The sequence below is a fragment of the Dreissena polymorpha genome, chromosome 1, assembly GCF_020536995.1.
Source record: "Dreissena polymorpha isolate Duluth1 chromosome 1, UMN_Dpol_1.0, whole genome shotgun sequence".
Classification (NCBI taxonomy): domain Eukaryota; kingdom Metazoa; phylum Mollusca; class Bivalvia; order Myida; family Dreissenidae; genus Dreissena; species Dreissena polymorpha.
The window spans coordinates 171,087,356-171,104,011 of NC_068355.1; the positions used below are offsets into that span (position 1 = coordinate 171,087,356).

The 16,656-nt window shown below is 33.8% G+C and overlaps 1 protein-coding gene across 2 annotated transcripts in view; it reads right to left on the reverse strand.

Moving 5' to 3' along the window:
• LOC127860874 (wnt inhibitory factor 1-like) overlaps window positions 1-15,037 on the reverse strand; it is a 40,715-nt gene extending 25,678 nt beyond the window's left edge. For both annotated transcript variants that reach the window (XM_052399188.1, XM_052399180.1), the window contains exons 1-2: window positions 13,632-15,037; window positions 3,344-3,495 (exon numbers count right to left, since the gene is read on the reverse strand). In XM_052399188.1, the coding sequence (XP_052255148.1) occupies window positions 3,344-3,495; window positions 13,632-13,851 (372 nt within the window). In that variant the 5' untranslated portion in view covers window positions 13,852-15,037. The remainder of the gene's footprint in view (window positions 1-3,343; window positions 3,496-13,631) is intronic.
• Between the last annotated feature and the right edge of the window lie 1,619 nt (window positions 15,038-16,656).

Here is a 16,656-nt window from a genome sequence, read left to right on the forward strand (position 1 = left end):
AGACGTGACATTTGCAACACTGGTGTTCGCTTTTTTAAAGATCTAAAAAATATAATATAAAGTGAGATATTATAACAATGTGTAACATTAAAAAAACATACAATTTATTATTATTATTGTACATACCCACTCTGATTTGATTTTACTTTTTTTTCTTGCTTGACAAATATTTTTTTATTTGAAAATTAGTACTGAATTAACGCCAGTTAAAATTGTTTTCCAATCGTCGTTAACATAATGATTATGATCAGACACCGTCATATTATTTGTATTATACCGCTGCATTGATATCTGCCTGATATAACGTTAGGTGATATATATTTTTAATATCAGTTCAACAGGAATTCTTATATCAGTCGATGCAAGAAGGTAGGTCATATTACTCGGCATCAACTATATAGTAATCATTTTAGTGAAATGGAATCAGATTAAAAAAAACAGGCTATTTCATATCAAGATGTGATATATTTTAAACACAAAATGCAACACAAACAGCGAAAAACATGTTTTATAAATATTAAGCGCAAGTGCTCATGACGTCATATTTAATTTATTTAATTTAAACCTATTTATGTTTGCTCGATTGCATCGAAAACCTATGGATTATATAAACGCTCTCGAGTCCGTTTCCTTCTAAGCAGGAGATCTAAAGAACGCTCCCATGGTGGGGATCGAACCCGTGACCTCCCAGTCGATAGGCGGACACCATATCCATTACACCACGGCGACGTTATTATTACAACTTCAAACGGCAAAATTCATATTCTTTCTCGCTAAAAATGCAGCTTTTTAGCGATTGTTTTCGTTATTTCTTTAAAATCGGGGACGTACAGGTATGATAAACAGAAAAACGTGTTATTGCCTGATCTTTTAGTAATATATCAGGCTCAGCACGAATAAAATAACGAAGCCGAGCCGTTATATTATTCTAAGCATTGCCTGATATATTACCAAAAGATCCGACAGTAACCTGTTATTCTCTATGTATCCTATACGGTCAACGTCGTTTATTGAATCGAAGCTCGAAGCTATTTTAACTCCTTATCATAATTTAGACGCCCTCTGTGAAAAAGGGGTTTAATACATTTGCGTAAAGTGTCGTCCCAGATAAGCCTGTGCAGTTGGAAAAGGCAAATCACGAACTATATTTTTCTTTGGAAGAGAGTCATATCTTAGCAAAAATCCTGTTTAGGCGAAAAGTTTTGTCCCTGATAAGACTGTACAGGCTAATCAGGGACGATGCTTTACGCACATGCATTAAACCACCTTTTCATTTAGCGCGGCTCAATTATTTTCTTTTTTTATCAGATCGTATAGAACCGCACCGTAAAAATAAACAAGGGATAAAAAAAACATATAAACGTCGATTTGTAGAAGACAGTATTTTCTGATCAAAACAGATCCAGCATCGTTGATAAGACAAGAGGAATCAAAACAATCAAGTCACTTCGAGAGGTTAAAACATTCGCTCGAACATATAAACAAAGATAACATTACATATCAATTCGAACGAGGATCAAAGAACTTGAAAGGTTAACGCGAGCAAGAACAAATCCACAGCAGCCTGTAATACATTGATGATGTACATGATTTCTTTTGATTGTTCTATATGAACTTGAGATTGATTAGATATCGCGTCTATTGTTTGTTTTCTATTATAATGGATATTTATGTATTTTATATAAAGACTGATTTGTACATTCAGTCATACCTTTTCTGGAAATAAAGAACAAGTTAGGGCTCAATAAAGAACAAGTCAGGGCTCAATAAAGAACAAGTCAGGGCTCAATAAAAAACAAGTCAGGGCTCAACAAAGAACAAGTCAGGGCTCAATTTTGCAAAGGTGATGTTGCCTGAATAAGTCAACCAATAATTGCATGGCGCTAAGGGATCATTGGAATTGTGCGTATTGCATGGCGCTAAGGGATCATTGGAGTTGTGCGTATTGCATGGCGCTAAGGGATCATTGAAATTGTGCGTATTGAATGGCGCTATGGGATCATTGGAATTGTGCGTATTGCATGGCGCTAAGGGATCATTGGAATTGTGCGTATTGCATGGCGCTAAGGGATCATTGGAATTGTGCGTATTGCAAGGCGCTAAGGGATCATTGGAATTGTGCGTATTGCATGGCGCTATGGGATCATTGGAATTGTGCGTATTCCATGGCGCTAAGGGATCATTGGAATTGAGCGTATTGCATGACGCTAAGGGATCATTGGAATTGTGCGTATTGCATGGCGCTAAGAGATCATTGGAATTGTGCGTAGAATATCAATTTAAGTGCGGTAAATACTTGTGTAAACGTATTCACATGCCATTAAATAGACATCCCAAACGCTGTTATAATATGTTTAAACGCCAGGATGAAATCGGAAAGACATATTGGTATACCTCTGTAAAAAATCTGTTATTCAAATATGGTTTTGGTAATTTCAGGGTTTATAAGGATGTTGGTATTGTTGATGTATTTTTACAACTGTTTAAAGATCGCCTTATGTATTTTACACGCGAAAATGGGCACGGAGTTTATTCGACTCCTCAAGATGTGAAACACATAGAATATATCATTGCTTGGATCAGAAAAATATCACTTGCTTAAAATACCATCCTACTATAGGAAAGCATTTGCAAAGTTCCGGTCACAAGCTTCTTATTGGAACTGGACGACATCTTGGTATAGAACATGATATGATATATTGTACACATTGTACAAGGAAACACTTGTGTCATTCCCCTATTTCCTTGGTATAGTAGAAACCGAGAAGAGATCGATTTTACTAATCTACTGAAAACGAACAATGATCTGACATTGAGGAAAATAGCATTATTTATATATATCTAAATTGGAAAGGTATAAACATAAAATTATTCACAGACTCATCCATGTATAATGTGAAATACCTGCATTTTGTATTTTGGGCCGGTGGTCTTTAATTACGGAATAAATTTATTCTCTGACTTGTGTTGTCTAGCCATGGAATTAATGTTTTTTATTGATCAAGTAACGTTTCGTTTTCAATTGCTAGACTGACGGATATACGATGTAATAGTAAGTTTGCAGTTATTGACTGATTCACTGATAAATCTTGCGATATTTATAAAACAACTATTATTCGCATATCCGTTGTATGTTATATGGTGATATGTAGTAAAATATCAGAGATAAAATTATAAAGCAATTATATTTTGTTGGTTACCGATCGACTGCAGTAAATGAAACGTGCCTTTAACAAAACCGGAATCAAACTTGTGAATTGACGATTGCATTAACGTGATTTTGTTATGTCATGATATAACATAATCAAAATAATCTTCAACAAATAAACAAGTGTCTTCTCACCAGCTCGTCCCCGGCTTCCCAGGTCAGATTTACGGTGTCTATTTCCGGCGGAAGTACGACGGAGTTGCGTAGGAACTCGATGGAGTTGTCGTTCAGTGGGTTGGTTACCTCCCCTCTATAGATGATATGCATGTCACCGAGAACAGGGAAATCTGCAAATAGAAACTCATTTTAATTTTGACATAACAAAATCAAAGCGCTGAAGGCTCTGAAGTTGTTCGCTATTGCATAATCTTAGACGCAATACAGTTTTCAAAATTATGTTATAGCCTTTTATATCGCAAGTTTAAAATGAATACAAGCCATTCAAATTTGTAAAGAGCGTGCCTTAAAGCACATATCGAGATGTGTGTGCACTGTTTATCCTTATATTTATGTTATAGAGATAACTGAGACAAAATAACAACAATATGTCTCTTTTTCACAATTGGTTGCTGCACTTGCAACCATCTTTAGAATTTTGGTTGACTTGCTAAAGAATAACAAGCCTATAATCATGTACATGTTGTGTTATGTGTATCTAATACTTTGTATATTTTCTTTAAATTATTGAGCAAAAATTTTACCAACATGACAGACTTTTAATGCAGCATTAAACCCCGTTTTCCCTGAAAGCAGCCAATATATATTATTATTATTATTGTTATACCGGATTTATATAGCGCCCTTTTCATGCAAGAGTGCACGTTCAAAGGCGCTTTACATAAGAACATTTGACGTATCGCAGATACGAATACATTTTGCAACACTTTTTCAAAAAAAATTGATCAAAACTACTCAATTATACTATAAAACTACTCTATTATACTATATGTACTACGTAAAAACATGCACAGTAACCCTAGATTAGAAAGATCAACAAAACGCTATAAAACTACCCTATGTGTATAGCTATAAGACAATATATGAAACAATAAAATCTAAAACTTAAACAATAAGTACTACGTAAAACCACAAAAAACATGCACAGTAACCATAGATTTGAAAGATCGGAAAGACAAACCAGAGACAAAACAGAGACAATGGTAACGTCAGGATACCATTACCACGAGTCCACAAACCCCCTTAGGAATAATTATGCTTCCTTTAAAAGGGTAAATTCAAGGTCATGCTGATTGAGACAAGGGTAACGACAGGATACCATTACCACGAGTCCACAAACCCTCAAAGGAATTATTATGCTTCCTTTAAAAGGGTTAATTCAAGTTCATGATGATTGAGATTTTATATAATGAATTGAATAAACCACTGCTTATATTGCATGAGATTGGAGGAAGAGGTGAGTTTTCAGTGCCTTTTTGAAAGAATGCAGTGTTAAAGAACCTCGAATGTTTGATGGAAGTGAGTTCCAGAGTTTGGGAGCAGCGTGCATGAAACTTCGCTCTCCGTATGATACGGATTTAATCTTCGTTGGAATCACTAATGAAGTCGCTTCGTTCTTTGATCTTAAGTGTCGCCTTGGTTCGTAGACTTCAAGTAAGTTTTTCAGATATACAGGCGATTGTCCATTTAAGGCTTTGAACGCATTGGACAGATGTACAGAGTTCAATGATGAACTGGCCAATGTCGTCGCACAAGCTGTTATAAGCACTACACTGGCAAATATCATTGCACAAGATCTTAAACCTTTTGTTAACATAGAGGCTGTATGCTGCAATGTACCAGTGGTTAAGTATAAACTGGCAGTGGTTATCCTTCATAGCGTAGTTAATGCAGTTATCGTTCCTACCGTAGCAAAAGGCAGACTGCCTTGTCGTAGTAGTAGTAGTAGTAGTAGTAGTAGTAGTAGTAGTAGTAGTAGTAGTAGTAGTAGTAGTAGTAGTAGTAGTAGTAGTAGTAGTAGTAGTAGTAGTAGTTGCATATACGGCCGTTTAAAATTTAGAGAGAAAAATATGGCAGACGTTTATCTTGTGACATGTTTTGTGACGAAACACACCGGTACAATATATTCATTCTGGATTCTCGAGGCAACTAACCGGACCTGGTTGCTGTAATAAGTTAAAAGTAAAATGTGAAACCAAAAAATATGGCATCAAATGAATCCAAACCGTGTTCTGGATTGTACAAATATATAGCTGCGACCGGTCATTGATTCGATTTTGTAAATCGTGCTTGTGGTCAGAACGTTATGCAATCTCTACTTATGTTTAAAAAAACTGGTATAAATTATATTAAAATTAATTGATGAAATAAAAAATGCATATCTTTGTTACTTTATTTTCATAAGCATTTGATCAAATTTGGAAGCTTTTCGTTTTTTGTAAAATTTTGTTTCACGACTCCATTTAAACACTTAAATAGTCCCGTGAACATCTACAGTTTCAGATATTATCGATATTTTTGTCCTAAATTTATTTTTTGTTCTACATATATGTATTTTAATATCCGATATGTTCGTTCATTAGTGTCTTAAATTAAGTTATCATCGTTGGCTAAGACTGAATGTGGGCTCAATTTTGTTCAGTTGAACTCGCGCGATCGGATTCGTGTCATATATGAAAAGTAGTAAAGGTTAAAATATGTTCATATCGGCCAGGAGGATACGGTTCAAGGTCGGAAAGTAATGTGTGTTACTAATAATAGTAATATGATCTAATAGCATATATTGTTACTATAAATAGTAACCAATCGAATGCACCGGCGTGACGTTATGTGTTTTTGCCTGGCCAATATTATCATATCAGCCATGTGTCAATTTTCTTTACCTAAAATAATTCGATTTCGCGACGTCCATGTAAACAACCTCTTAACTTTATTTAAAAGAAATAGTAAAGAGCCTTCTCTTACATTTAACATTAAAAAAACATATATTAGTAAAATGCATAAACCAAATTGTTGTTATTTTGACGCATGTGTATGTATTATTGCTTTATTGTTATTTTGACGATGAGCTGTATATGCTTAAGTTGTAAATGAATAATCTTTTCTGTTCTGTTCCGACGTCAACTGAAGGAAATGTCGTCCCCACTCGGTCTGGACCAACGGTGAGTAATATAAATTATCCTCAAATCAAAGAAAAAGTATCTAAATTAATTAATATAAATTTAACAAATTATTATAGTTATGAAAATATCGATAACTGTAGATTAGTTTATTGACACTGTTTTTTAAAACTTTAAAATGAGTCAAAAACAAACGTTAATTAACGACACGGTTACCTCAGCGCAAACTTCTATATATTACTTGTTATAAATTAAAATTCAAAATACAACGATATGCACTTCCATGTTCTGTACTTCCGTCCATCAATCTAAAAAATTCAAAACAAACTATATTTTGGAAACATTTGTATCGAATGCTAACCATTCAAATCAAAACAAAGATTTTTGAAATCAAATGACTGGTCTGAGAGTGTGTTTATTTTCCTTTTAAAGTTTCCATTTATGAATGACAAACTCACAAACTCATAGTTTCCGATCGTTTCCTAGTCAACTCAGAACGCATCATCCACACAAATTCGTAATCTACAGGATGTTGAAATTTAGCATATTGCAGATCTGAGGAAACACATATTTTTTATAAGTTGCACATACGAAGCAAGTTTTAATTATTTTCTAAATGGTTTAAAGGGTCCATGAGAAACTCGATCGTTACTACACACATCTCACAACGTTAGTAAATGACGTAAACGCTCGCACTTGCTCGCGGACATTACGTTCAACTCAATATTAAAATGTGAACTATTTGCGTTTGATATGAACTGGTACACAACTTGTTTACTCACATAAGACTCGATCAGTGGCTCGTCCTATATGGCAAGTCAGCTGTGAACTAACCAAAATATATCAGCTTATTGCGCGAAACCTAATAACATTGCGTGTTTCTAAAAAAGTAGTACCGGTTATAATTGATCAATCTGCCACTCTTCGAATTGCGCATTAATTTGAGATAAATTCGGTAAAGAAAATATTTTAGAAAAATGACGCATAATCAGAAGAGAAAGTTTTTTCCGTTTTTTTTTAAAGGCAATGGCCGATTGACCATTTAATACTAACAATACGAGATTAGACATACATTCGAAAAAATCATTTAACTTCGGTCACCGCGTGCAACGGTCAATCCAAATCAAAGCAAAGAAAATCAACTCAACTCAATGTGCCTTGCACTGAACGCAAACAAAATCTTAATAATATTGAATTACAATATTTAAATTTTCTAGCGGATGAACGATGCATTATTTTAAACATTGATTTCAATTTTAGTAATTGGATGTATTTGTATGCGGCGAATAAAGGACCATGTTTACTTGCAGTAGTCTTGCCTCGCGGTCTGTTTTAATAAAAGATAGCTTAAATTGTAAGTTTACTGCCAGAAATATTTCACAAATCTGAAAAAAAAAATAATCGAGGACATGTTGCATTGTTTGGAAACAAAAAGATTATAATATTTATATTGTTTAATAATATGTTTAGAACGCAATGCGCAGTCCAAAATATTTTATCTCGACCATTGATAAATAACACGATTAATTAATTATAGATTTGATTAAACAATTTGGAGATTCACTAATTAAATAAATTGCAGGAAGAGAGAAAACATGAAACGAATCAGGCGGATGTTGCCACAACATGCCATCTAAACGGGTTGCCGGTATAAAGGTAAGAAATATAACTTACCATTGAACGCAGCCTTTTTGGGGAATGCAATGTATGATGTTTACAATGAACCTATTTTAAGCCTTAATTTTGGCCGTGTTCTGTGAACAAGTGGTTTCTGCATGTGCGTAAAGTGTCGTCCCATATTAGCCTGAGCAGTTCACACAGGATAATCAGAGACGACACTTTCCGCCTAAACTGTATTTTTGCTAAGAAGAGACTTTTTTAAAACAAAAAAATATCATAAAAGCGGAAAGTGTCGGTCGTCCCAGATTAGCCTGTGCGGATTGTAGTGCTAATCTAGGATGACACTTTACGCACATGCATTAAACCCCCTACTCAAAGAGCACGGTCCATGCACGTACCCATTCCTTCAGAAAATATTGTCTTCGTACTCACATGCTAGTTGTCCAAAGGTACTCTGTACCCGGATTTGATCATTTACGATTAACCCATTTATGCCCAGTTGACTCTCCTATCCTTCTAAATTGGATCAATTTATTTCCAAAATTAGGGGTGTCAAGTATATTTATTTCTATATTTAGAATATTTCATAAAAAAATTCATTTAAGCAAACAGCGCAGACCCAGATGCGGCGTCTCATCTGGGTCTACGCTGTTTGCAATGTCCTTTTTTCAGGACGCTAGGCATGAATGGGTTAATGTAAACCGACATTTGAAATTAACACAAGACTATAAACTACTACAAACATATGTAAAGTCAATTTCAAAACGATTTTCTATTTGACTTTTCATCTATCAAAATGGGTTCAATCTCAATTATTAGTTCGTATTCGGGCACTACCTCTACTCGAGCTGAACGTGTGTTTCGCTTTTAATTAGCCACCCAGTTGTGAACATAAAAGCTTGACAAATTGTCGGTCACATGTGAATTGCGGGATTTTGACGAAGCGGGATGTTCTATTGTTGGGCCTTTCGTGAGAAGTCGACATCAACAATACCTGATTTTATCTTAACTGCAAATACATTTGTCACTGCTTTAACCAGGTATGCGTAGACCGAGATAAACATACTTTACTTGTGACCACTGAAAGAGTGAATTAATAAAGTTGAGATTTAATTGTTATAAATCAAATCACTGATTCTTTGCAAAATATGATAATTAAAAAAATTATCGTTTTGTCCATATTTGAATTATGTTTAGCATGATAGAGTTTATGCATATATGCTCTTCATTCTACGTTCAATTGAAAATTTGCATCATTCATGTTATCATCGGCCCTAAAAATAAAAACTCTTCCACATAATATTATAAAAATCAGCTCTGATATCCGGTAGTAAATCAGCATTTAAATATTATGGGTGTGATAATTCATCTATAATCTGTGCATGGAGATAGAATATCTAGTACATGACCTATCAATACGATACGTGGGACTGTTAAACGATAGCGTTCTTTTAACCCATTTATGCCTAGTGGACTCTCCCATCATTCTAAAGTGGATCAATTTATTTCCAAAATTAGGGATGTCGAGTATATTAATTTCTATATTTAGAATATTTCTTACAGAAATTCCTTTAAGCAAACAGCGCAGACCCAGATGATACGCCGCATCATGCGGCGTCTCATCTGGGTCTACGCTGTTTGCCAAGGCCTTTTTTTCTAGACGCTAGGCATAAATGGGTTAAACGTTGCTCTCCACGTTTATTTATGTTCCAGCAAGTTAAATAGCAGAATTGCCTCCTTTTGGTAGCCATTTATTATTCTTATACTAGTGAGAATGATATCGATATAGTTGAGCAAATACAATACGACTATTAAAACACAACACAATAACGTCTAGGAACGCCAAAACAATGAATATCAAAATATCGATTGAATAAATATGAATAGTATAAAATGTAATCCAATATATAATGCATCATTTAAAAGTATTTTAACAAATGAATGATTATGTAAACTAGATTTATCTCATATTTATTTTGTTAAATTAAAATCCACTGCCGCACATCCATACGAAATAATTCAAAATAGGCGGGACTGAGATGCAGGTATTTGTTTAGTTATGAAACTATTTACTGGCACGTCGTGGCTCACGTTTTGCCAAGTTATAAATTAACACTTCCTGCAAAAATGTGCATGCCTTGTGTTTTTGTGTCAGACACACTTCTCCTTGATAAGATTCGTGCGGAACAGATAGACGCTTCTGATTGGGGAAAGATTTAGTTTCCCGACGGATCTTCTTGATTGACAGCAGGATTTCAGACAGTTCATTTAAGTCGTATGATTATCCTAGATGTGAGCGGTAATTAATAAGACTTTAGTTGTAGGAGCATGTTAACAACGAAACCGTCCAAGTTCGTTTCAAAAAACTAAATTAAGTATTAAAAGCAAAATATATGAAATAGCTTATAATACGAAATGACATGACATGACATGATATTATTTTATTTTATTTTACATAACATTATATTATTTAATTGTATTTTATTTACAAATACAATATAGTGTTCATCAAATACAAACGTTTATAGGAATATTCGTTAGATAATCTATAAAGACAATTAAATAATAATTTGCAAAATTATGTCATTATACAAATTACTAATGTTAAAGTGTATTAATGCTTGATGATTTATAATAAAGAGATGTTTTTCCGATGTATCGTAGCTTAAGCCACTTATCAACGACGTCGAGTGCTGGAAGGAATTCAACTATCATTACGTTTGTTCATTTATTTAAACGACTGCGCATCAAACAGTTTAGCGAGCGTAATGTTAGAATAGCGAATGTCAGGGTAGAATATCGAGTGCCATTATGAGAATATTAAGTGTAATGTTACAATATCAAGTGTTGTGCTAGAATAGCGAATGTCATAGTAGAATATCAAATGTCATTATTAGATATTGAATGTCATGTTAGACTATCAAGTGTCATGCTAGAACAGCGAATGTCAGGGTAGAATATCGAGTGCCATTATTACAAGCGCGTTTCATGTTAGAATATCGATTGCCATGAAAGAAAGGCGCGTGTTTTGTAAGAATATCGAGTGTTTTGTTAGAATAGCTAAAGTCATGTTATAATAGCGAGGTGAATGTAAGAAAGATGATTATCATGTTATAATCCTGTCTTTCATGGTATAATAGCGAGTTAATGTTACAATGGCGAGTGTAATGTTAGAATGGCGAGTTTTATGTTAGAATCTAGTTTTGACCATATTTTGTGCATCGTTTTGAAACTGGCGGTGGAACAAAACTATATAGGAATGTATATGTTCGGGAATTATCTTACAAGCTTAACTAAAGCACTGACTTTGCGTACGTCTTTTATTCTAAACAATGGCACATTGTTTTAAGTGAATGAAACCTGTTCCATTGTGTATCAGCGCTTTAAGATTGCTTAAAATCTTGCAATAAATTGAGCGGAAACATGGATGTGATACAATCGTTACAGTTCGCTGTTCTGTTTGAGATGTAATGCCACCTGTCCAACTATTACTTCTCCACTAATAGCCCACAATTATTTACAGAATTTAGAAGCCACTTGCAATAAAATGTCGGAAGGATTGCTGTTCAAAGCGCAGGTTGATTGCCACAAGGATGTGAAGATTGCAATGTAGGGAAACGGACATTTTGTTGCAGACCTACTTGTATTGAGACTCTTCAGTCGAACAAAAAAATATGCAAAAAATGGTATTTTCTTTACAATTATAACATAAATAACCGTCTCGTCAAGTGGATGTGGCTTCTTCCCTAAGTTTTGTTCCCGAAGTTGTATCATGTGTACATTCCATATAGGTCAACGGTAATCCACATTTCGTCATTTGTATTCCTGTGCTGTGTTCATAAAACTGTGTTTTGCCAATTTATCAAGTTTGTAAAAAAATCTAAAGATGACTAATAAATTACTAAATGAACATATATTCGTATTGAAAGCCAATATATGGAAAAAAATAATAAAAAAATATTATTTTTGAAAATTTTATTAATCGTAATGTTAAAATATGTTATTACAGCATGTTTCTGAAACGTCACGTTTACACGTCATTTTATGAGCCTCGTTCTAGGAAAACTTGACGTAACACATGTGCGAAAAGTGTCGTCCCAGATTAGCCCGTGCAGTCCGCAGAGGATGATCAAGGAGGACACTTTACGGCTTAATTGGATTTTCATTTTGAGAGGAGGCTTTTTTTTAATGAAAGATTCCGGCCCAGAACACGGCTTGCACCATTACGCGTGCTGTTATTTATATAGACAAAGAACAATTTAAGCGTTATAAAACTAATAGTAAACAAGAACTCCTCGATATTAGTAAAGTAGATTTCTAAATCAAATTACAACGTATGTATCTATTTTTGATACAATTTACGTAATTTACGCATTTCCTTTATTAATATGGTAAAAACGCAATTCTTGTTCGTTGTGATGCGTGGCTGTTTAATAATTCGGACTAACGCAATCGTGGTGTAATTCTTATATTAAACGGCAAATCGTTTTTTATGCATCGATAAACAATTAAATCTGTAGCATATGTTTTTAATGGTATCGTCGTCCTATTGGCGTTTGCCTAATTCCAATTCCAATTACATGGCACAATATTGTCTATAAAGTGGTCATTTTTCCATCTCTACATGATACTTTTGATGTCAAGTAATATTTGGAAAATTAAAGTCTCTATAACGCTCAAAATGAACGAACATTTCGTAAAGAATTTCGTAAATTAAAGTTAACACCTAAACACTCAGTGTTCCTTATAGCAAGAGCCACAATTTCACGCTGGATGTGATATGATTACATAGATTTTTGTAGATACAAAATGCTCGTTTTTATTTATTTGTGACACTATTAATTCCATTTTAATTTCCCGCGAATACATCTATTCATACGACACACGAACACTAAAATGGTAACAATAATAAAAACGAGCATTTTGTATCTACAAACATCTATTTTACCAGACCAAATCTGGCATTGAAATTTCGGCAATTGCCATAAGGAACAATGATTTTTAATTATTTAGCTTTATTTTAAGAAATATTGTACGAAATTTTCGTTGATTTTTAGTAGTAATGTTACTTTAAATTATAATAAACTGGTTTTTAAGTTTATTTATTCGGAAAAAACATAAATTTTTGCATTTTTATAATTACAATGTAATATTATAGTGCTATGAATTGACATTCGTTAATTTGTATTCAAGTATGACGTTCATCGATAAAGGTTTTACCGGTACCAGTTAAACGTAGTTTGGTGTTATCGTATGTTAGGTCTTTCATGGACGCTTGCATATAATATGCCGAATAGATGTATTTTCTTGTATTAACATGAATTGAGAATACAAACGACCTTAGACTATAATCAATGTGAACAAAAAACGGTGCAGATGCGAATTGTATTTACTAACAAACTTTTTTATTCCCAGTTATATTAAAACCCTTTTTCACGTGCAATACTTTTATTCTGTGTTATTTTGGGAATCGGAAAATTAAACATTGGTTTAACCGTTTGTTTAAGGCCTAAATTTTTATGACACGCGTTACGCATAATAAGATTCGAATATGTTTATTAAATAATTTGTCACGATATAATTGATTTTCAACTGTTTTCGAGTGCTGAAACAATAAATCAAATGTTACATCAGCAATGCTTACTTTAATAATTATTAATTTAATTATGTGTATGTGTATGAGATAAAAAATACATGGATTGTCCGTGAATTATAAGTTTACCTACCAAACAAAGAACTTGCAAACTTTTCTAGTTGAGCTTCGTCAATCCAGAAGTTAAGTCTGCTTTTGGCCGTGCATTTAGTCATCACAAGAACAACAATGATCAACATGCAGCACGTAACTGATGACACATTCATCCTTCCGGTTGACCCCGGGTCCCTAAGGGTCTCTAGGTCATCGCCGTTGTCAAAGTTACGCCACAGTATGAACACGTGTTGACCCATATATACACATGATAGACAATCATCTTTGAATACATCCAATAATCCGATTATATTGCTCTTATAGCAGTATCAGACGTAACATGTTTATTCTTCTTTTTTGTTTACATATTTTCGAGAGAAAACACACTTTTATTTCAATACGAAGTCTTATTTCGTAATATTTGTTACTTCGGGAATATAATTAAAACAAGATAAATTTTCACGTGTTACGATCTCGAGTTGAAATAGACAAAATCGCAGTACATTTTACGTACAATCATTCTACGCGGATTAATACCAATCTACGAAATTGTATTATGCAAATCACACTTTGCACTACCCTCCAATGAAAATCGACGAATAATCCGCCAGGGCAATCACAGTCTCACATTCACAAATAAACCAACATTTGACAGCAACCAACCGGTAGCTCGTTGACATAATTTTTAACACAAACTTAAAAATAACATTTATTTATATTCCATGAAGCACATATATTTTCAAAACGTCAAGAACTAATTTTAAATATTTGTATTAGTTTTATTTCCCATTTCACAAATATGTAATACTTAACCATTCTTTTAAAACATTCATTTAACACTGAATAATTAAATTCAAATAGAACTAATCGATGTAATATATAGATTATAACGTTGTTTTAAACGTTCAAGTCGTATTTGAGTGTATATCCCATGTACACTGTATCGCCTACTGGCTCTACATTGCGATTCCGTGTTTTAGTTCACCCCGTGCATTCTCCAGATGCGATTTGCAGACATCAACGTCAGAGCATTACTACACAATCACCGAAACTCCACACCACTCTGGCCTCAACCGTTCAGTACTTACTATTATATATTCCAACTATACTCGGTAAGCGCTGAACACCATGTTTTGTGTGGAACTTAAGCATAAAACGCTTCATCAAAAACTAATAGGCGTTCTTTCTTGGCTTTATCATAAAAATCAAGTATACGATTTCCATCACCACGCGAGAGATTTGCTATTATCTACCTTTCTCATAAAGAATCTGTTCAAAGATTTAAACCTCTAAAGCAACTAGAGTCCATTGAAAATAAACACAAAAATGTTAAATTGAATCTAAAAACTCCAGATTTAAAGTGAAATTATAGCTCCTTTTGTTCACCTAAAATCGCCAATAATTACATATTAACCCTGACAAAAACGCCGCTCTCCGCTCACCCTGAAATCACCTTTCAGTTTGACTTCTAGTCTAACAAAGATGTTAATTCTATCGAAATAGAATATTTGAGATTGAGATAAAGCAGGGTTTAACCCATTTATGCCTAGTGGACTCTCCCATCCTTCTAAATTGGATCAATTTATTTCCCAAATAAGGGATGTCTTGTATATTTATTTCTATATTTAGAATATTTCTTACAGAAATTCCTTTAAGCAAACAGCGCAGTCGCAGCGCGGCGTCTCATCTGGGTCTACGCTGTTTGCCAAGGCCTTTTTTCTAGACGCCAGACATAAATGGGTTAAAATTCTACCCGTGTTGGTTTTACGATCACACACAACAACCTTTAACCTTATTTACACATCAAATTGGGGCCCTTAATCCGGAGCCCTTTAAACACAAACCCTTTGAAATTAATTAAATTAAAAACCAATAATAAATAATAACATGACGTTACACGACGCAAATCAAATTTTTCAAGAAGACATAAACATCGTCGTACGTGAGACGAAGGAAAAGTCTGGACGTATTTAGATCAATCATTGAGCGACCGACACGTTATTGAAATGCTCAATTTGCTCCAAACAACTGTGCTACAAATTGTTGAAATGCTATCAATTATTTTTTATTTCTTAGTTGTAAATTTTACTACTCCCAACTAATCATGTCTGTAAGTTTATGATCTTTCTGTTTGCAACAGTTAACCTCTAAAAACCAGCATAAAAGAAAGTCAGGAAAGGTAGTGATAAATTAGATTTAGAAAGATCTATGATGTGTATCGACTCTTTTTCACTTACGATCTCTAAATATTATGGCTTACCTCAAATTTTGAACACATAATATTGACGCCAAACGTTAAGTATGAACTTGAGTATGTACTATTTTACCAAGACTATGCAGGAGTGATAATAAAAAGTAATTTAAGCTGTCTTATAAGCTACTCATACTTTTAATGGTTATTAATTTATCATGTTGATGCATTTCAATACAGTATGACCAAGGCGCCCATCTAAACGCAGGTATGAACGCGGGGACTGCTTCTCTCAAGCTAACGCCTGTAGGTGAAACAGTTCCCCAGACTCGGTCGAAGGAATTAACTTCCCATTACGTGGACTCGTAGCTGATAAATCTCAGGTCTTAGGGATGCATTGAAAACAAGTTGCTCGTGAAATTGAGCCAATTTACCAGAGCGTCTTGCTTCACAATCTCCGCCACACACGCCTTCTACCACCGGCAGATATTGTCTTCGTTTTGTCAGTTAAAATACAGTGAAGTAAATTGAAATCGAAGACGGTCGTTTGCAATAATTCATCAAATAAATGTGGTTAAAACAAATTAATTAATTAATTAATTTATTTATTTATTTATTTATTATTTTATTCATTTATTTGTTCGTTTATTTATGTATTTATTTATTTATTTATTTATCTACTTATGTTCTTTAATGTTATGTTATTGTTCCCATCTGTGTCTATATTCGATTTTGATGTAATGGTGTTGTGCGAAATTTTCTAATATTTTGTAATATTGCTCACCCTAAATACAACTCGCCCCAGTGCTATAAACTATATTTACTGTTTTATACACTATAAAAATATTAGCGCACATAAACTAACCCACCTTAC